Raw genomic sequence first — 22,489 nt, forward strand, 5'->3', positions numbered from 1 at the left:
TCAGCGAGGAAACAATTTCTCTGCCGAAAACTAAACATCATTGTCAGCGCTATATGCATCAAAAAGTTGGAGAAGTGAGTTGGCCAAAGAGGATATAGATAAAAATGGCAGTGTGAAGCAACAGAACATTTGAAGATACTAAGTAGTAATACTCGAGAAAGTGGTACAAGATAGGCGTCTGGGCAGCCAAATAGTTGGGTGTGGCCAATAGTGCTGAGTTGGGTTGATCTCTGAATCCTCCTGGCTGGCAGTGTGTTTTGCCCACTAGGGCCATGAGCAGGATGGCAGCATGGGCAGTGCAGGGCAGTGAGTGCCAGTGTGCCAGGGGCAGAGGGCAAGTCTATTGAGAGGCAGTGTGATGGACACAATGGAAGCGACAGACTTGCTGCATCAACAGGGTTTTTGCTGCTGTGGCCAGAAATAAACCATAAATACCCCCCACCGGCCTCCACTGACCACTCACCAGGCCTCCACACTCACACGCCCTCACACTGAGCGAGACAGAAAACAGAAAAAGAAAAAGAAAGAAAAGACGGAGAGAGTGTGGCTTGTACGTGGTGCAGTGAAGCACAAGCCATCCAGGTAAAAAAATAAGAAATATTACCCCTCTCCCTCAACAGGTCTTCCATCTTCCTATTTAGTGCTTTCACAAGTTTCTTTTCGCTGCCTACCAAATCTGCATATGCATTCTGAGTTGTGTTTTAATGAGAAATTGCCAGATGAAATTCGGTTTTGCAGCTGCTGAATTTGCACAGCAAAATTTGTCAATGTTTTGCTTTCAGGCTTTAGGCACGATTAGGCGAAATATCACTGCATGATGTCCTCTATTTTAAATTGAAAATTGAAAACTGACCAACTTTTCATTTAATTTTAGAAATCCAATTCTGAAATAAGAGGAGTATTTTACTGCATTTTACTTTTCAAGCATAGTGAAACTTGCCGGGTGCAATACATACTGTATGTGCACATACCCATCTGTAGCACGGGAGAGTGCTAAGGTCAACTGATTTCCCCTGCTTGGATGTGATCCTGAATCTGTACTTGTGCATTGCAGAGGGAAAATGTCAGAACAGCAGGGAGCTCCAGATCAGCTGGCTGCGGGGAAGAGCCAAGGAGGGGCCGGAGCCACTTTTAAGGTACAGTTTCTAGGTTTAACAAGTTTTGTGAATGTTATGTGTGTTGATGAATACAATTTACAATTTAGCAGACTTAATCCAGAGCGATTTACAGTAAGCGAGAACAAAAACATGGTAATACATCAAATACTTAAAAATAGTCATTATGAATACATGAATACTGGGAAATATACTGCATGTATGGGTTGCACAGCATGTGGAAATGCAGCATGTAGAGAATCCACATTATGTTTCAAGATGTGATAATATAATCGTCTTCTTCTGGCTTGCAGTTGGCGTGTTTTGAGTTTGAGAACTTCTCTGGAAAGAAGGTGGAGTTGTCTGCTGAGTGTAAGGATGTGATGGAGAAGATAGAGAGGGTGGGCTCGGTCATTGTGGAGTCGGGACCGTGAGTAATCCAGTTTTGCAAGCAAACACCATTCACTTGTTTAGTCAAATTGTTTCCCATGCACCGTTGTACCATCATCACCACATTCAACAGTTGCTGTTTGGGTTAGAAGCATGCATGCCTATGTGATTGTCTAACACCCTTGTCCCTTCATGTCCTGCAGCTGGGTGGGGTTCGAGCGTAGCGGCTTTCAGGGAGAGCAGTTTGTGCTGGAGAAAGGAGAATATCCCCGTTGGAGCACATGGACTAACAGTCAGAGTAGCTATTGTCTGGCCTCCTTCAAGCCACTCAGAATGGTTAGTATGCTGGGAGGGGAGGCGGATTCATGCTTCTGCTTTTGATGCCCCCCTTCTGGTCATGTTTTATCCCTGATTTTGGTCAGACTGTATATTTTTCATATTTATGTTTGTTATTATCACAATTTAATTAAATATGTATGTTAACCACATTAATACTGGTATGCCTATTTGAGCAAAATTAGAATTTGTCAAAAATGTTTCACTATTTTACATTTAGAAAATACATACATGCACAAAACACATTACAATGCAACATATGTGAGCTTGTATATAGTATATTTGTCGTAATTATGGCGAGGTATATATAATATATTGATAAGTTAAGTGGTTAGGCCCCCTCCCTCCCTGTTTTTGTTTTACACATGGAAACCTAATAGCCTACCAATATTGATTGTGTCTTTTATTGGCAGCTTATTATTATAAACTGTTCATTACACAGACAGGAGATGGCACGTTCCATGGCCAGCAGCATTGTGAGAACAAATTTCGGGGGAAATTCAAATATGTGACGCAATTTAATTCACAAAATATGACTTGTTGTTTCTCTCTATAGGACAGCGCAGACCACAAGCTGCATCTGTTTGAAAATCCAGGCTATGCTGGCAGAAAGATGGAGATTGTGGATGATGACGTCCCTAGTCTATGGGCTCATGGCTTCCAAGACCGGGTGGCCAGTGTCAAAGCTGTGAATGGAACGTAAGCCTTTCCAAAGCCCCATTGGGGCTCCAGGTGTCTTTGCATATCCATGCAGGACGCTAAACGTTTGTTTGTGGCTGTGTGGGCTTCTAGGGAATGTACATCGAAGCCAGTGTGAAATCCTAGGAAAGCATGCAAAGTTTTGTTTGGTTCCTGCAGTCAAGATATCTCCTCTCGTAGGACACGTACCACTACCATTAGGAAGTACTTGATGTGCTCAATTGTATCGTAACATTGAACATTGAAGTGTTAGTCCATTGGTACTCCTGCATTACTGTGATGAGCTTTCTTCTCTTCTCTCTTAAGGTGGATAGGGTACATGTTTCCAGGCTACAGAGGGCGTCAGTATGTGTTCGAGCATGGTGACTACAAGCACTGGAATGACTGGGGAGCCTCTGCACCTCAGATCCAGTCCGTCCGACGCGTGCGGGACATGCAGTGGCACAAGAGGGGGTGCTTCACCGCACCTGCACCTGCCCCTACGCCTGTTCCCAATCCCACCCCCAACCCCAATCCCGTCCCCAACCCTACTCCCAACCCAAACCCCACCCCCAACCCTAACCCCGCACCCCCTGCTCCTCCATCTGCTCCAGCTGGGACAAACTGAAGTCAGTTAGTTCCTCCTGTATAGTCCAGGCCCTTGCAATCCTGCCTTCTCCTCTCAAAGGCCCAAAACGTCACAATTGGAAGTGGCAATAATGAACCATATACTGTATATTGGTTGGAAATAAAGGCTTATGAGAAAATTGACAATGTGTTATTTATTTTTTTATGGTTCAAAATGTTATTGCTTTTCAGTTTATTCACAAGGGAATAACTGAGAATGTACCTAGAATAATCATACAAACAATTAAGACAACAAATGAAACAAAACTAGACAAGAAAATAATAAATACATTACACAACGAAATCTTTACAGAAAAGATACAGTAATACAAAACAGACAATACAATACAATACAATACCATACAATAAAATAATAATAATAATAATAAAAGGAAAAAGAAATGCCAATTACCACCTGGGTAATATTAATTTACACTGTATTCAAGGAAAACAAAAGAGAAAGGAATGTTGCGCTCACACCACAATCTCGGACAGCAATATGCATTATGTATCCTCCCCATTTCCGGATATGACAATGTGTTATTTATTTTACACAATGAGTGTGTTCGTCTAATGTTGTTTTGACATTTTATGGATATTATATGCAGGGCTTGCAGGCCCAGCGTCATGGGGGCATTTCCCCTTCAATCAGACCATCTAGCCCCATCAGTCAAGACTGGTGGTTAAAAACAAAAAACCTTCTGGTACTTTATAATTCCGGTGTCAAGCCTTCCTCAGCAGCGTGTTACGAAGGTGGTCAGTGGTGTTGCGTGTACCAGGAGGGACATGACAAGGACTTCAGCTGTAAAACATAAAAAAATAAAGCGCATGCGATGCTCCCATATAGCCGTATAACTGTACTTGCACAACTCTACATAGCCTACCGTACTTGCACACCCCTACCATTGTCGGCTAGCGCCGGCTCTGATGTCAAATAAAAACAGCAAAGAAACTAGATCATCCCTGGAAAACAGCAGCAAAGAGAATGTGCTGTTGTCAGCAGGATACAGTATTATAACCTAATATATTACAGCAGTGGTTCTCAAAGTGGGGTCCGGGGACCCAAAAGGGTCCTTGATGGGTTTCCAGGGGTCCCCAGTAAATTGAGTATAACAATGTATTGTAAACACATTAAGTATTTTGTAATCTGGAATAGGTGTTTGTTATTTATTGTTTTGAAATGTTTTCAGTTCAAGTTCAACTAAACAAAATTGACTCGCTGGCAAAACATATTTTCAAATAATAGGCTATATATCAAGCAATGGAAATACAGTCAGTGTAATGAGTACAATAGGCTACATAATTAAATTTACTTAGTTACATTACAGCACTGTTCGCATTGATCCGATAAATAGGTAGGCCTATGTTTTAGCTTTTCTTTTTTCTTTATTGCTCTGTAAGGCACTTTATGCATTTCATGTCACATATATATCCCCTTTAATAAAATTGTTCAGACAATATTTTAGGCAAAGGGTAGGCCTATACCAAATTTCCCACTTTAAACAAAATGAACCTGTTGGATGCCGGACTAAATAAGCATAGATCGCATCATTCGCATGTAAATATAAACTGTATAGAACTCTCTTCGTTTTGGATTTGTTGAAAGCCCACAGTACCACCATGAAAAACGTCACCGTCCCTGGGTGGACTCGAACCACCAACCTTTCGGTTAACAGCCGAACGCGCTAACCGGTTGCGCCACAGAGACTATGCTGACCAACTGTGACGTAGTTGTAGTCTAAAAATCTCCCCACTGAGCAATAGTCCTCTATTAGACGTCCGGATACTGTAGGCAGCGTGCGAGTTCAAACCAATGAAACCATAGACCGTAAAATACATTGTAGCTGTTTGAAGTGTTGTGTGTGTGAAGTTGAACAACACACAAACGCACTCATTCATCATCACATTCACATGTTTCTGTATCGTTTACATTCTACCACTAGAGGTCAGTGTTGGACCATATATGTCTCTGTGTGCAGCTTGGAGACATGGGCGGGGACGAGGGCGGGGAGCGCGCAAACATTTGAAACTTGTCCGGAAGCAACGTTAGGGAAAAGAATACCGAACGGGTTGTGTGTGTATATTTTGTTCATGTTTGTCAATGTTTCATTTTTAACTGGAAAGGATAACTTTAACGTGTACATGACGCTCTGGTAAGTTATTCACTTTGGTGAACCGTTCTTATTTTGCGCGAGCGGGTGTGCTAACGAACAAGCTATACGCTAACGCTACACAAAGCTGTTTAGCTGTTTTAAAAGATGTTAATGTTTACACACCATGCTGGGCTTCCTGTCATTTGAAAACACTATCTGGGAACACATCAGCTAAGCTAACTGAAGTCTGAAGATAATAGACATTATACCCGCCCCTGCTATGTTCTTTCCGCCTTTCTTTTTAATATAAGCTGGTGCATGTTCATCTGTTCAGGTTGCCTATAATACAAGAATCATGTTAAAGTTCAAATTCGAGAGTCCACTCAGTCCAGGACGCATGAAGGTCCTGTGTTCCTCTGAAGACCCCATCACGGGTCGCATCTCCAGACTCAACCTGCTGTTTCAGGTGAACCTTCATCTTATGTCACATTCCCATGATCCATCTCTGATGTTTCATAATAGAGATATATCGTTATTCAATTATTCTACATTGTTCTAATAATGAGTCTGTGGCCATATATCTACTATATAATAATGAACACATACTGTATAATAAACATGTAGGCCTACAAGTACATCTAGCCAAGATTTATTTTATCAAGTTTGACAGTTCAGACTTGATAAACTATTGATCCAAGGATCTGCTATATAATAATAAACATGTTATTATGCTATCAGTGATTCTCGACTCAAGCCTTTTAATTTCACAGACCTCCAGTTTGATATTAATTAGCACACATACCCCCATTTGATCCTGGTACGTTTTTTTTAATTATCTCTGGGACCCCAATCTATAAAATAAATCATCACTGTTCACAATAGTTACCAAATCCATTTGGTTTCAGCTCTACAGTATGTCTGTCACAGGGTGATGTTAAGACTGAATGTCAATGACTGTATTTTCATTTCAACTTCCCTCGATCAATATTGTCTCATTGCAAATGTAAGCTGGAGCCCAACGTTCAGTCTTAAACATTGTACTGTATTTTCTTTCCCAGTGTTTTGTGATATTATGCACATCGTTGAAAACCGTTGGAGACTATTCACATTGTTGCTGCTTGCAGTACGTGACTTCCTCCAGTCGTCATCCTGTGTTTGTGTGTTGTGTGTCCCAAGGGTCGGGTCAGTCTCTGTGGCCTGCAGGGAGGAGGTCATTTGGGCAGGGAGGAGTTGCTGGATGCTCTGGTCCTTCTCTACCAGGAGTGTAGCTCCCCACAGCTCATGAAGATAGAACATGTTGCCAAGTTTGTTAACAAATGTAAGTGTACCCCATGTACTGTATAACACACTGTTTCCCAAACAGTGGGTCGGGACCCATTTGTTGGTCACGGAGAAACTTGTATGGTTCATGGCGATATATATATATATACGTGTGTGTGTGTGTTTGTGTGTGTATGTATTTATATATATATATATATATATATATATATATATATATATATATACTTATATATATATTTTTTAGTGTTGCAACCACTCCTACAGCCAGCAATGTCCGTGTTCACCTATGTATGTATGTATGTATGTATGTATTAATGAGCACGAGTATGACTGAGTACCAGTAGGGGCGCTGTTTTCCAGAAACAGAGAGAGATAGTATTAGTGCTGCACTGTTGCCTGCTAATGAGAGAGGGAGAGAGAGAGAGATAATTAATGAATGAATATAATAATATTGAATAAAGAAACTTGTCTGGGGTGCACACAAAAGCCAGAGTAAATGTGTGTGTGTGTGTGTGTGTGTGTGTGTGTGTGTGTGTGTGTGTGTGTGTGTGTGTGTGTGTGTGTGTGTGTGTGTGTGTGTGTGTGTGTGTGTGTGTGTGTGTGTGTGTGTGTGTGTGTGCGCGCACGCACACGCATGCAACAGTTTCTGAGGTGTTCTCAGAATTACAGGACCTGCAGCCTGGTCCTAATGATTTTGAGGAGCGTGCAGTGGTGGGACGTGGCCGCTTTGCAGAGGTGAAGGTAGTCCGGGAGAAGGCCACTGGGGATGTATGTGCCCTCAAAATCATGGAAAAGACAGTTTTGCGTACACAAGAAAATGTAAGTATTGTTTATTTGTGTACATGATATTTGAACATTGTAACTAGAGTTCTGATCGAAAAAGCTGCCGATACTGTCTAAAATGCTGGTATCCGTATCCACGAGTGTGCTATGACAAGCACGTCATTTATCACATGATAATGTTTTTACAGTAATATTTTGAATTCTTCGGCTGATGTCACAGCAGTTTTTGACTCTTACTGTATTCCATTATTATTTTACTAACTAACTTGTAGCTGCACTTTAACAATTATTAATGGATCAGTGGTTCTCAAATCTTTTATTTGTATCTCCCCAATTTAGTTGTTATGCCAATGAATTCCTCCCCACACACATTTCTGCGTGCTATCGTATCCTACTGACGCACCTGCCAGTGAGGAGCCTCCACCAGGAGGACGTACTAGAGCATGGGTGGGCAACTGGCGGCCCGGGGGCCACATGCGGCCCCCACCATCACTTAATGCGGCTATTTTTGCTCTAACAGTAATATGCAATGAGGCCCTCTGTAGTGAGGATGGAAATATATTGGCCCTCGCCATCGTCAAAGCTGCCCACCTCTGTACTAGAGCCTTCGTCCTACTCCTCCCGCCCAACACTCCCCGCTGACACGTGCTGCGCCAGCCTGTAGAAGTCTGTGTACCAATATCCCCCTCCCTGCCCGGCTTCCCTCTCCCTGAACAGTGAACACAGACCAATAGTGTTCATAATAGACTAGACGCCCGGATGCATTCCCCCCTCCCCCCGAGCGCTACAAACGTTTTAATTTCAAGGACCCTCATAACTCATAAACTGAGATCATGGATTTCACAATGCCGCACCAGACTTCCCGATCCCGACATTGCCATCCTCAGCCTTCCTAGTTTGAAAGTCCTTTTTGGACTTTTTACTTGTAGTCATCAACCCGTTTCAAATGAGTGTTAAGTGTTTTGATAACGTGGTTATTGTTGGATTAGCATATATATACTTATTCAGTTTTTGTCTCATGAGGCACACACAGTCACTGATTATGTAAGTTAATATTCTATAAGTACTAATTAAACACCAATCGACTCGGAGTACATGCATCATATCATCATATATTCTATTGTTTTGAAAAACTGACATATAATTTTGATTAACGGCTTTGTTTTGATTCCTTAGAATTTTCATGTCTGTTTCATTAATTAGTATTACTTTAATATCTTCACATTTGCACAATGGTATGCAAACACTGTCCCATTGAAATATCCGCTTGGCTTTTAAAAGAATACAAATAATTGTGTACTCCTCCTTTTAGGGACAGTAGACTGTATTGTAGGCTTCAGTTAAAAAAAATCAAATAATAAAGTGAGTGTTTGGCAGTGGATTCTTCAGTGTCTTTTATTATTTTTGATTTGAGTAAAAATACAAATCAACAGTAGGGGGTGACATTATAGGCTTTAGGGAGCCCAACAAAACAAAACACAAGTATGTACAATCTCAATGCACATTGCACAGTAGTTTTCAGCCATATCAGTCAGAATAGTTGCTGCTGCAACATTGGATCTAAAGACTGTGATAAAACAACTTGTATGGAGAGGAATGCCTTCATGCACCCCTCTATGACCACATTTGCTTAATGTGAAAAGACATTACGATTGATTATAATATCCAAAAGTGAAATGTCTAAATTTGTTTTAGAAGCAAGGATATGTTCAGGCTTTCATTTACCTCTAGTAATGCCCATATCGCAATAATTACAATATGACTATGGATTCATGCTTATTTTGTATTTTAAGTGTAGCAACAGTGAAAACCTAACATTATTATTATTATTATTATTAGTTTCTAAAGTTTTAAAACCGTGTATTTGTAACTTGCAATTCAAGGTTATTTTTGAGTAAAATCAACTTTTATTCTAATAAGTAAACTGTGTCTTTATCTGTCTTCTCAGGTGGTGTTCCATGAAGAGGAGCGGAGGATCCTTTCCCTGAACAACAGTCCGTGGATCCCACAGCTTCTATACGCCTTCCAGGACAAACAGCACGTCTATCTGGTACGCCCGTGATCCGTTCCCTGGAGACATAGGATACAAATGACTGTTTAACTTCAACATATGTTGTTGTTGACCAGACCAGATAACCTGTTAAATGGCAGGTAGACCAGGTTATAATCTGTACTTGTGTGGAAGATGGCATTTAAAAATAACAAACTATTTGTGCATGTTGAAGCGGTATGAAATGTATCAAGGCATAGCACGAGAGTGTAAAATAATTGTAACTTGTTTTGCCACTTCTTGGTACAGTTGAATTTGAATTTTTACTTATTTTGACACCAATATAATCATTTAATTAGAATGCATTGGTGGAAGATATGATAGCGATCTGTCCCCTTTCGATAGGAATTGCATACTGGAGATTACGGGTGTCTAAATCCAATCCAATCCAATGACATTCCTCCTGTCAACTGGAATGACCCTGTGCTTGTATTGTACAGTTTGCCATATAATAAGTGAGCATGACTTGCATTGTCCATCTTTTCCCACAAACAGCCAGCACACACACCAGCTTATCTATCAGAAACAATAACAAAGGCAAATAATTGACATAAATCGCAAATGTCATTGGTCAAATCATGATGACAGGAAACATTATTTTAATACCTGTTTAAGCCATAGTACTCTCATTATTATACCCCCAATTTCCCTCTGAGCTAAACCCATCTGTACATCTGTATTCCCCCCCCCCTCCCTCTTGCATTTCTCTTTCCCCTCTCTCTCCATTTCTCTTCACATCCTCCTCCTCCACTCCCCCCCCCCCCCCCCCCCCCCCACAGCCCCTGTTCCTTACTGGGCATGGTAAAAAAAAAAAGAATCCATCTCTATCTAAGTGTCAGAGGGGCGCCCGGTCGCTCTGTTGCTAGGTAACACTGGAGAATGCTGCTGTTCATTCAGACTCCTCGGCCATTCATGCACCAGGGGCTTGCCTGCATGGCTGCGGCCGTACAACTCGAATCTGCCATTTCGGTTCCTCTCACTAGCGTGCGTTCAGAATGCAGATAGCAATGCTAAGCGAAAAAATTAAAGCATGTTTGTCCACTGAGTTATTGAATGAAAGCACAGGCGTATGTGTAATATATATATACATGGATGATGATCCACGTGATGATCTACGTGATTGCAGTCTAATGTGTACCGGAAATGACAAAAATAACAGATCTACAAGCTCACAACGTGCTGCAGCGTGATCCTATGCCCTAGGATAGGTTGTGTAGCAAACTATTTGGCATGGAATTATACCATTCTATATTCGTTGCTTTATTTTTGCTACTGTACATTGCCTGTCTTTGGTCATTGCACATGACACAGGAGTAAGAAGTATATATATATATATATATATATATATATATATATATATATATATTTATTTTTAATATGGTGTGTGTGTCAGTCATGGGTCGGCTTATTTTGTACCCACTCAAGTAAAAAAAAACTCTTCCGAGACAGTTTTGCACTACCAAAGTTTGTGTTTCTTTACTAGGCAATGGAGTACTTGCCAGGCGGTGATCTGATGTCCTTACTGAACAGATATGAGGATCAGTTTGATGAATCTATGGCTCAGTTCTACCTGGCTGAGCTGGTAGAGGCCATACATGCTGTTCACCAACTGGGCTACGTTCACAGGTACTGACAACACCTTTTACAAGGGCTGAAAGAACGGGATTAGGTAGAAAGTGAGCAGTAACTGGATAGGAAAACATGTTCTAAAATGTCAATACAGTATTGTATTACAACAAGTTGTATCTCAGACACAAAGATGGGTTCTATTCATTTCATTGCGGTAGACATTTTGTGATACGTTGTAAACAAAAAGCAGTGTAAAAAGCAGTATCACGTTTCCTCTAATCCATCCACTTGCAGAGATGTCAAACCAGAGAACGTTCTCATCGATCGGACGGGCCACATTAAGCTGACAGACTTTGGCTCAGCTGCCAGACTGACTGCCAACAAAACAGTGAGAGGATTTATGTGGAATCTGCTGTATAAACCTACGTAAATAAACTTGACCCCATGTGTGTGTCAGCATGAAAATGTATTTTGATTATGTGTGTCTGCAGGTGGTGGCTGCCACAGACCCGCTGGGAACCCAGGATTTCCTTTCCCCTGAGGTTCTGGCAGCCATAAATGGGGGCCCTCACAATACGTACGGGGCAGAGTGTGACTGGTGGTCCTTGGGCATCATAGCCTACAAGATGATATATGCCAGATCTCCCTTTTCTGATGGCACCTCTACCAAGACCATTCAGAACATCCTCAACTTCAAGGTACCCAGCTGCTCACTGTACCGTACTACTGTTGTTGATATACTGTACGAGTACACTGTCTGTAAACACATCTGATTCTGGTATGGCTGGGCACATGAGTGAAGAAGAATTTGGCTGCGATTAAACCAGTGACAAGTTGACAACAGACTTAAAGCTGCTATAAGCAATTCTATGTCAAAAGTTTAATGACTTTGTTTTTATTTGATTTTTTGGTATTCAGACAGCCAGCAATAAGTTTAGTCTCTGTGACACATCTAAGGGCCACAATCTGCATTCAAAGATCTTCCTAGAAGCTTTGTCATTGGTCGAAAAAAGAACGGTTAAAATGACTAACCAGACTAACCAATCAGGAAGTAGACAGGCAAATCAACCAATGACAAAGCTTCTAGGAAAGTCTTTGAATTGTGGCCAGATTGTGGCCCCTAGATGTGTCACAGAGACGAACAAAAGACTGGGAGCGTTTTACTTACCCATTGCTGGCTGTCATTGAAATGTTGACATATTATTGCTTATAGCTGATGAATTTGTCTTATCAAGTTAGTTGTCATTTACACAACTGAACACAGTACCTCCATGTATTAATCTATTTTGCAATCTGAGGTATGAATAACGGGTTTAAAATGCAAAGCAGAGAGATGAAGTATGATTCAGGTGAAGTATGTTGAATATCTTGATATTCAAACTATGTTTAGGTCAAACTATGTTTATAGTTAAACTCAAATAGTTTATAGTAGATAATTAAATAGAATTTCCCAGCACTACTGGTGACACTGGCCAGTTCCCAGTTTATTAATATGCTCTAATTTACCGCAATGAGTGCCTAAACAGTGCGCTATCCACATTTTTTCCTCTCAGCGTTTCCTTAAGTTTCCTGCAGAGCCGCAGAGCAGTAAGCAGTTTGTGGACCTGGTGCAGAGCCTACTGTGCGGAGCCAAAGAGCGCCTGGGCTTCCAGGGGCTGCGCTGTCACGCCTTTTTTACCAGCGTGGACTGGAACAACCTGAGACAAGGTGAGGGAAATCCCAGTATGCTCCTCTGAACTTAAGCACTATGCTCAATTCTCATGCCCTCGTGGTTGTCTGATGATTCTCTCACATGGCTGTGACTGGATGGACACTGGACAGATCATAATTATGCCATTGGTGGACAGATTTGAATGTACAATCTAATCAGTGGGGAGAAAATGTACACAGCATGATGTGTCCCCCCCCCCCCCCCCCCCACACACACACACACACACACACACACACACACACACACTTATACATTCAAACACACTAAGCAACAGCTTTGCTAGTGGTGGTTGTGTGTGCATTGGTAAAATAATGAGATTCTCCGTGTTGCTGGCAACAGGCCAGTTTTCTCCGGAGGGGAGAGAGAGAGAGCTTAAGAGAGGGAGACCGAGGTAAAGATCTGCAGCTCATCTCTCCCTCCCTCAGTAGACGCAGCAGAAATCTTTTACACTAGCGACAGACACGCTTGCTGTAGGGGAAATACACGTGCGTTTGTTGAATCCCATTGTCACTACCATCCACCCTCCCACCCAAACCTCAGACGCCACCGAATTAGATTATTTTGAATTCTAATTGTGACATGAATCTACTAACAGTCATTATTAGTGATGCACTGATTAATTATGGCAACGCAGATATTTACAAAAAAGGCATTATGGTTAATTTTTGTTTATAGAAAGGAAACTAACCGTAATAAATAAATACAAATGTTTAGCTAGTAGATTAAATAAAAAAATATTTTAAAATGCTTTGCTTGGTGGTTCTTCTGTACCAACAGTAGATGTTTGTTTAAAGCTATTTAAGTAGGCTTGTCTTAGTATTAATAGTATTAATAAATTCACCTGTTTTCATTAGGTTCCATGTGTTTACCAAGAATCATAGACTATATTGATATGTTTGGTCCTTTTTGCGTCGGTTCGTCTGTACATGTATGGGTGGGGTGGACGATGGGTCAATTGATTTATTGATTTCCTATGTGTCATAAATTAAAAAATAAACTACAACAATTCACACATTCATGCAAAAGAATAAATAATAAATGAATATGTGTGTACTGTGTGAGTGTTTCTATTATAGACATGCCATGGTTTGTTGACATGTTTGTATAGATGGAGCTTTATGATTCAGGTTTGGCTCCTGCTGATTAGCTTGTGCTGCTGCAGTGAGGGAGAGAGAGCGAGCACATGTGTGTGTGTGAGAGAGAGAGAGGGAGGGACGGACAGAGGCAGCATGTGCATGAGCGCGCGACTTACCGCACTCTAGGCTCACATCGCTCTGCTCCGTTACTCTCGCCTCCCTTTCTCTTCCCTTTCCCCCCTTGTTTTTCTATCGCTTCATACCCATCTGGACTCCCTTTTCTTTCCCTCCTTCAACTGTCCTCTCCTGCAGTCCTCCCCCCTTTTGTTCCTGCGCTCGGTTCCGAAGATGACACCTCTAATTTTGAGGAGCCGGAGCAGGCAGCCCCCCGGCCAACCCCAGCAGCCCAACGAGGAGCTCTACCAGCGGGCTTCCAGGGCCAGGATCTGCCCTTTCTAGGCTGGTTCTACAGCAGGGTCTTGACAGCATTGACTATTAAGGCTGAGTGAGTACTATCTGCTTAATATAAGCAGATTTACTTCATTTAAAGATACCCTCCACAATCCCTTTCTGCTAGTCAGCCCCCCCCCCCCTTTTTTTGGTCAATTGGTTAGAGACCTTCCGTTACAGGTGGCAACATCCTTGCTCCTAGACTCCTCATTGCCACGGCAACAATATCCAGGCAGTTTTGTTCCAGGGTACCTACCCGGGCCATTTGGTGTTGCGTCAGAGTGACATTGGTGGTGGTGTCTGTGTCTGTTGGAACTCCAGTGGGCTTGGCCGTATGCTGTGTCAGACCAGGAGGGAGGGGAGGGGGATGTCCCCCCCCCTTGTTATGTGGCTCTCCATTGAATTAAACATCGAAAGCCTTCATTGTGTTTTTTATTTTCTTGATGTACTATACGGGATCAAACGTGGCATCTCTCGGCGAGATCCGCGCGAGAAGGATCCCATAGATCAGTTGAATGAGTTGAAGGATGCAAGGCAGTGTTATCTTCTTTGCCATCGGTGCTGATTGGTATTCGACTGAGTGTGTCACAGAGGCTTTCTGTGAGGTGGAACCCCAGCACATACATTCATGCGCACACCCTCCCTGCTGTTAATGCTGTTATTGTGCTCGCCCGCTATACTGTGTGCAGTATAATGGGCTTGTTGTGAGTTTTATTGCGCTGGCTTCGGAGCCATAATTTTTACCAAGCAGACTTTGGCGTCTCAATGATAATGCGTGAGGATGGAGTGTCATCTGATCTCTGTAGCCCTTGGCACTGCTCCCGCAGGTTAATTAAGCCACAGACTATGCGCACCATAGCCCAGACGGCAGGAATGGAGGAGGGAAAAAAACCATGATCCCATTAGACGGTGAAAAGGATGATCAGAGGATTGGAAGGAGAGAATGTATTTGTAAACCGTGATGTTTTTATTTTTCTGGTCTTCCCCCACCCCCCATCTTCACCCCTCTCCACTCCTCGATTTATTTCCAATGTTCTCCTTCTTCCAATCTCACTGTTCTCCCCAGAAGCATTGTTTTTAAACGAAGCCAGTCATTTTCCTTTTGTGCACTTAATGAAATGAAGCTCCAAGCTAATGGCTTGTGTACATGTGCTGTGTGTGTGTGTGTGTGTGTGTGCGCGCGCGCGCAGCGCGCGCGCGCGCGTGTGTGCGCGTGTGAGCGCGTGTGTGCGTTTTCTTCCTTGAAAAGCCAAAGCCACTCTGGCCGAGCCAGACATGAAATCCTAATTGTTTTGGTGTTTCATGGCATTCTTTCTTCACACTGTATTCATTTCTCTGTCTTTCGGTCTCTGACTTTATTTGTAAAATGAAACCAATCCATCAACAGATCTACTAGGGGGCTGTTTTCTTAATGGTAATTTTCTTATCAGAAATGCTTTACTGAAGGTGTGCGTAGACTCTATATTGTGTTTCCATGCGAGTGTTGTGCTGAGTGCGCTGTGTTCGTTCTTCCATATGTGTGTGTGTGTACTAAGGCTGCACAATATATTGTTATCGTATCGTTATCAAGGTACGAACATGCGCAATATCAGTATCGCAAAAATAAACGGTATCGCGATATATTGTCCACTTCTAAAGCCAGCATCATCCCATCCATGCTATAGTTTTCACTTACACTTAAAATATAGAATATGACATTTTATTGGTAATATCGTATCGATATTGCAATATTTGTCATAAATACTGAGATATGACATTTTGTCCATATCGTGCAGCCCTAGTGTGTACTGTATATGCGTATGCTAGTCCCTATGAAGTCTTGTGCAGCTCTGTAGCGCAGCAAAGCCAGGTCTTTAAATCCCATCGTCAATTATATCTGTCAACATCAAAATATATATTTTTTTATATTTATACTTTATAATTATTAGCCTGCCTAGTAAAAATGTTGACTTGTCGGTTAGTAATTAAGTAAAGTTGTATTAGGTGAATAGAACAACTGACTAACCAGTCTACGTCTAGTAAAATATATTTGACAAAATCTCCTATGTTGTGGTGAAATTTTTTTATTTTATATTGTGGCATTGTTGGCTCTGATCTTAGGAGTCTCTGTTTGGGTTGTGATATTCATTGAGCTTTTCAATTCTTGGGTTGTCACCAAGCCTTTTTTTGACAGTTTGATCATGTGTCAACCACCAGTTCTATAATGGCACAGTATTTTATTTAATCCCAATGATTTTATTGCGCAGTCTTTGTGTATTGTTAAATGGATTGGACTCAAGTAAGAGTTTCAGTCTTTACCTGAAGACTTAACCTGCGACTGCAGTGCATGCTCAGCTGTAAGTAGGCGTACTGCAGTAACATTTCAAATTGCCACCAGAATTGAACAGTCATTTTCATTGTTTTTATTTATTTATTTTCCAGAGCTCTGCAGACTTTGCAAGTCTGCTTTTAAGTAAAAGGGCAGTTATAGGGATAGCAGTGTGTTTGGAATATTAGTATATAGTTTCTAAGTTTCTGTGTGAGTTTCTCTGTGCTGTTTGCCAAAATTAATGCTCTGTGTGCGATGTGATGCGAATTTGGCAACATGTACAATTTCCAATGAGCTTGGTGGACAAATCATTAAATATCAACTGCAGTCTGCAGCAGCAACGCTTGGTTCAGGGACACTATGTTTAACATTATGACAGTCAGACTGACTCAACAGTGTATTTGTAGACTCATTCATACAAAGAAGATATACTTCTCTCACAACCTCGATTCAGAAGCACCTTTTTGCTCGGCAACACAAGGACACAAAAATTGACTTCATGTTGTACTACAGATTAAATATGCCTGAAGGATGTAAACAATGTCACAGCGCATTACAACCTCTACAGGCCTCTGGAGGCAGACTAGTATGTTGAAATTGTATGAATGTATTTACAATTTAGGCATTTAGCAGACACTCTTAATCCAGAGAAATGTATAGTACGCGAGGTAAACACAAGGTAACATATCAAATGCATAGAAATAGTAATCTAGGATCATAGGTTAACCAAGAACCTGTCATCCGTCTACAGTTAAACAGCAGTATAATATCAAACATGTGGCATCCACTCACTTTACACACACATTTGCACTCAAAGTATCCTTTTGACAGATTTGTACAATACATGTATGTTCATGTTTATGCACTATAATCATGAACATACAATCGTCAGTCAATCATCTGACAGTATTTGATTTGTTGGGTAAATTGGAGTGACAAATCCGAGTTTAAGATGCCGTTCACAAAACAGTCCTATTTTGTCTGCAGATAAGCAGCTTTTGAAACTGCGGCGATTAGGTTTAATATTCTTTTTGTACGAATCGATATCCTCACCCTCCGCTAATGCTTCTTATTAAAGTAAATAAATGTGTTTGAAGTACATTCCCTTAGCATCTGTAACCTTTTTCTTGTGTGTCTTGTCTTTATCAGCAATGCATCCATTATGACAGTACCAGGACATATTGATTCATAAAGTAGACTAGGGGTGTAACAGTTAATTGAATGTACGGTATCTATTTAATCGATTATAGAAAATAACCGATAATTGATACTTGTAATCACATTGTACTTGTAATCACATATCTGACCGTTGTGCTCCAAATGGTAATCCTTCACTAGTACAATTATATACATATTAATATCTTATGTTGTTGCTCCCAGGTCAGTGTCTGCAGGCCTCAACTCTCCTGCGAAGACCAACTCAATGGAAAAGAAGCTACACCTTAAAAGCAAAGAACTACAAGAAACTCAAGACAAATGTCACAAGGTGAGGGCTTTGCCTCCGGTTCCGTTTTCAGGAATGTGTATGGGAATGCACTTGCAGTTCTGACTATATTCATACATACACTCATACAGTATTCATAAATAATTAAATAAACTCTAGTCGACTGAGCTAACTCCAAAAGCTCAGCCCAAACACGCATGCAACAGGAGCATGGAGAAACTCAAACTGGTAAGGTAACCCTCATCCTGAACGGTCAGCTGCTCTCTCTCTCTCTCTCTCTCTCATCTGTGATCAGATGGAACAGGAGATCTCCAGGTTCCAGCGTAAGATGACTGACCTGGAGTCAGTGCTCCACCAGAAGGATGTGGAGCTCAAGGCCTCTGAGACCCAGAGGAGCGCCCTGGAGCAAGACCTTGCCACCTACATCACTGAATGCAGCGTGAGTCACTTGTCTTACACTACTGCTGTGTGTGTTTGTCTGTGGGCGTGTGCTTGCATCTGTCTATGTATAATGTCTATATCTGACATTATATATGTCAGATAATGTCTATATAAGCACATGTTTGTACATGAAAGAGAAATGTTAATTCATGCAATTCATGCAAGTCATTTAGAAGTTAGACAGGGACGGGGGGTGGGGGCACCCCCCCGTCCCTGTCTAACTTCTGAATGACTTAAAGTCATAATGTCAACACCTCTTCTAGCTCCATTGTAATTACATCATTCAACAATTTCAGTTGTCAGAAACATTTGTTCATTTTGTTCATTTTAAAATACATAATAATTACACTACCAACTGTGCCTACATAATTTTGGAATGTGTGTAAAATACTGTTTAATAGCACAGAAGTTAACTTAAAAGTAAAACACATTTATGTGGAATGGTTTCATAAAAGTGAAAGACTTAATATCAAAAGTAATTGAAAATGTTACACAGTACGACTTTAACTCAAACATGGGACTATTGCACACATGTAGCTTTATTGAGGTGGTGTTGGCTGGACTAGCAACTAACTATTGAGGTGATAGCCTACTAAGACTCAAGAGAACAGGATTTGTCCATACAGTATGTACGTATGTCTCTCAAAAGTAGACTAATCATAGACAACACCGAAACATTTACAACATTACAAAACAAATGCCTTCTGAGGTATGTGAACATTGTTCTTTTGCTCATTCTTTTGAGCTTTTCTGAGCCTTTATTTGTTAGGTCCTGATTGTGAGTCAGTGTAGGGGAGTGACATGCAGCAAATGGTCAAACTGGGGAATTACAGTATGGTTTGTGCGGCTTCATTTACAAACGGCACACACAGTATCAATAGCTAAGGATTGTACATATAGCCGTTATTAGACTCTGAACTGTCCTCTAGTTTGAAGGCAGTATTGTTCATGTTTATCGGCAGTGCACACGATGGGTTCAAAGGTTTGGCACAGCAATGAAATTGGTGCAGAATGCAGATGGCACTAAATGGCATATGTTCTGAGTATCACGGCACTGATGCCCTGAACGTTTTCTGTGGTTAAATTCCTTCTGGTCTAATAGAAAGCAGAAAAGAGGTGTGGAATACTGCAGGATAAATTACTTTTGGCAGCTTCTTTGAAATGGAAATGTCTCTCATGGAACCAAGCAACATACCCTGTTGATTGATTGATTGAATATTTTCTTAGACATAAATGTAAAAACAGCAACAGAGTACAGTCAAACACTTATTCCAAAAGGGATGGCACCCAAAAATAAATCCTTGAAGTCTTGTTTCCATTTAGGCCCTATGAAATCAATTCATAAACAATGTTGATTTGGGTTGCCTAACAACATAACCAAAACAACTGCCACCTCAACTTCCCTGGCGTTTTGTCACGCGGCAAACAATTCACACATTTGCATCCTATGATCAGTAGAGTGCAGCTTACAATACTTCAGGATCTCAGTGCCGGGTACTTCATCGTTGCCTGTGTGAAACTTGGAGAAAGCACTACGCTGGTAGTAGCTCTCTCAGCAGCGGCTTTATGGTTTAGCTTTTGAACTTTTTGTATGTATGTTTGTTGTTGTGCAGAGCTTAAAGCGTAGCTTGGAGGCGACCCGCGTGGAAGTCTCCCAGGAGGACGACAAGGCCTTGCAGCTTCTGCACGACATCCGCGAACAGGGCAGCAAGCTCCAGGAGATCAAGGAACAGGTACTGTACACCTCTTGTTACACCACCACAGGTCAAAGCTGAGATACCAAATCGGTACACAAGCAGGGCTTCCCTCTGAGGATACCCTCTGCACAGCAGTCCTTAATATGCCAAGGTCATCCCTCCAGATGGCACGCATGCAGATGGCTTCCCCACAGGGCACTCCTTCTGAAGCCAAAGACATGGCTGGGTATAGAAGAACGCTTTGCTTGTTTCCTCTGATTGTCTTTGGCAGAGATTCTTGACAATTTAAAAGCTTTACTTACTTATACTACGATACTATACTAACCTAGAAGAGATTTTGTAGAAGTTGTAGACCACCCAATATGGTTGTGTGCGGAAATTGTGTTTCCCCGTTTCACATTTTCTCTGTGGCCAACACATTCTCACTCCCAAAACTCCCAAACTCGTCACCTTGTCATCTTGGTACTAAGTGAAAGGCGGTCCTCTGTTTCAGCATCGCACACACAAAGTACCTGACCAAGTGTCTAAATATGACTACTTCAGTGACTAGCCAATGGCTGAATCTCAACCGAGTGGATGTATGGTGTTACACATACCTGCGCCCTCGCCAAACGTGTGCCTATTACTTACGCACTGTACTTAATTCTTTCTCTGCCGGCTAGCTGTTGGCATTTATGAAGTTCCCAGTGCCACCATACGCATTCACTTAGAGAAGGAGTTTACAATATTGCAATATTGATACATTTACTTGTAAAACATGTACTTTTCCCACTACTGCTCAGGAGTACCATGCTCAGCTGGAAGAGCTGGAAGAGACCATCAGGCAGCTGGAGGAAGACCTGTCGGCTGCCCGCCGCCGCAGTGACCTGTATGAGTCCGAGCTCCGAGATTCCAGGCAGACCAGCGAGGAGCTGAAACGGAAGGCTGTAGAATATCAACAGAGAATCCAGAAGGTATGCTGGAAACATTATGGGGAAAGCGGCCGTCGTCATTTTGTTGAAGATAAATTTTTTGAGCGGATCAGCCGCTTCAATGCACAACTTTGTGTGTATGTCTGTATGTCCGTTTGAGCACGGATCATATCATGTTGTTGACATCATCAGATCAGACCGCTCACTTCACAAGAGTGTTTATTCTTTATTCTTTTTAAAGATCAGCCATATGGGAATTGACGAGAGAAATGCTTAGCAAAAGCATGGCATTGCTCATTCATATTTCTACTTCTCTATTGGACAACGCAACCTCAAGTGTACACCTTTCCATGAGATATTTAAGTTGAGACAATTTCTCTCCAGCCATTTAGATACCAGTACCTAATAGCGGTACATGAAAAGGTAGCTTTTGAGATTGTATGTCCTTGATGTATCCTTGTTGCACTGTTTATTTTTCAGGCCAGAGAGCAAGGCAAAGCTGAAGTAGAGGAGCTACTCACCAAGCTGGAGAAGGTGAGTGAGAATAAGCTGATTTATTCATTCCGAAATGTGGATGCCCTACCAACAGTCACAAAGAAGTGGGAATCCTTACTCTCCTTCAAAACCGCTCTAAGAGCACGTGGCTGCAATTCAGAACTGGTCCCTGAAATACTTTGTAATACATTTGTCTGTCATTAAATGTTTTAATGAATTGAGTACAAAGGACCCCGATGGAAACAAGCCATAGTGCTTTCTTGGGTGTCTATTCCTGTTAGCAGAGCTTGTATTGAACTGTACTTTCCTGTGCTTGTCTTTGCAAACTGCTAATAAAGTATTCAATCAATGAATCAATGCAGAGCTTCGTGTACAGTAAGTGTCTCTAGTACACTGTGGTAGACTCGTCTGTCATTCACTCAGCTTGTTGTTTTATTTAGACCAATTCTGAACAACAGTTGAAGATCGAAGAGCTCCAGGACAAACTCTCCAAGGTAAATGCCTTCTGACTTTATGATCTCCATTTCTGATAAAAAGATTTCCCTTGGTGGTTTTGATTAAATACACATTTACTAGTTCTTAATTAAGCTGCAAAAGCTACAAAACTACAAAAACCACACACCCGTGTGAAGTGAGTGGTGCAACTCCGTGTGGAACGTGGCCAAGGGGCGGTGCCGGTTCCGGCGAGCCGCCCCGTGTCCGAAACGGTTGAGAAATGACAGAGTTACCGTGTGGGGGTCACCAGGGGGTACCTCTACTGTACTGTACTCTACTGTCACACCCAAAATCATCATAGTTAATATATATGTGTGTGTGTATTAGGCTGCACAACAGTAACACTGTTTTGACACAGCCAGAGACACACAAAGCTCCGTATAGGAGTGGTTTCGTATTTTTACTGTATATAAAGGTCTGTCATTATGAGCAGTCCTCAAAGTACAGCCCACTCATTATTGGCTAGAATAAACGACAACAAAGTGTTTCCATTGCCTGGACTGCTGCCTTCACAGGCACAGACAGACGAGACAGATAGCGTCCATTCTTTAGAAAAGATT

General features: G+C 41.6%; 2 protein-coding genes across 2 annotated transcripts in view; both read left to right on the forward strand.

Annotated features, from left to right (window-relative positions):
- Window positions 1–487: 487 nt before the first annotated feature.
- crybb3 (crystallin, beta B3) lies at window positions 488–3,126 on the forward strand (the record flags this gene model as incomplete). Its single annotated transcript, XM_083771098.1, has 6 exons — window positions 488–582; window positions 1,055–1,136; window positions 1,409–1,524; window positions 1,688–1,820; window positions 2,377–2,519; window positions 2,826–3,126. The coding sequence occupies exons 2-6, from the start codon at window positions 1,062–1,064 to the stop codon at window positions 3,124–3,126; spliced, it is 768 nt and encodes a 255-aa protein (XP_083627224.1). The 5' UTR covers window positions 488–582; window positions 1,055–1,061.
- Window positions 3,127–5,163: 2,037 nt separating this feature from the next.
- Window positions 5,164–22,489, forward strand: part of cita (citron rho-interacting serine/threonine kinase a) — a 65,331-nt gene continuing 48,005 nt past the window's right edge. The window contains 16 exon segments of the mRNA XM_083771610.1: window positions 5,164–5,278; window positions 5,553–5,684; window positions 6,395–6,536; window positions 7,143–7,318; window positions 9,231–9,332; window positions 10,816–10,958; window positions 11,196–11,289; window positions 11,393–11,599; window positions 12,455–12,608; window positions 14,001–14,193; window positions 17,827–17,932; window positions 18,186–18,329; window positions 19,945–20,064; window positions 20,811–20,981; window positions 21,420–21,473; window positions 21,875–21,928. Of these exon segments, the coding sequence (XP_083627736.1) occupies window positions 5,574–5,684; window positions 6,395–6,536; window positions 7,143–7,318; window positions 9,231–9,332; window positions 10,816–10,958; window positions 11,196–11,289; window positions 11,393–11,599; window positions 12,455–12,608; window positions 14,001–14,193; window positions 17,827–17,932; window positions 18,186–18,329; window positions 19,945–20,064; window positions 20,811–20,981; window positions 21,420–21,473; window positions 21,875–21,928 (1,971 nt within the window). The 5' untranslated portion in view covers window positions 5,164–5,278; window positions 5,553–5,573.

The sequence above is a fragment of the Protomyctophum parallelum genome (assembly GCF_964188405.1).
Source record: "Protomyctophum parallelum genome assembly, chromosome: 8".
In the NCBI taxonomy this organism is placed as follows: domain Eukaryota; kingdom Metazoa; phylum Chordata; class Actinopteri; order Myctophiformes; family Myctophidae; genus Protomyctophum; species Protomyctophum parallelum.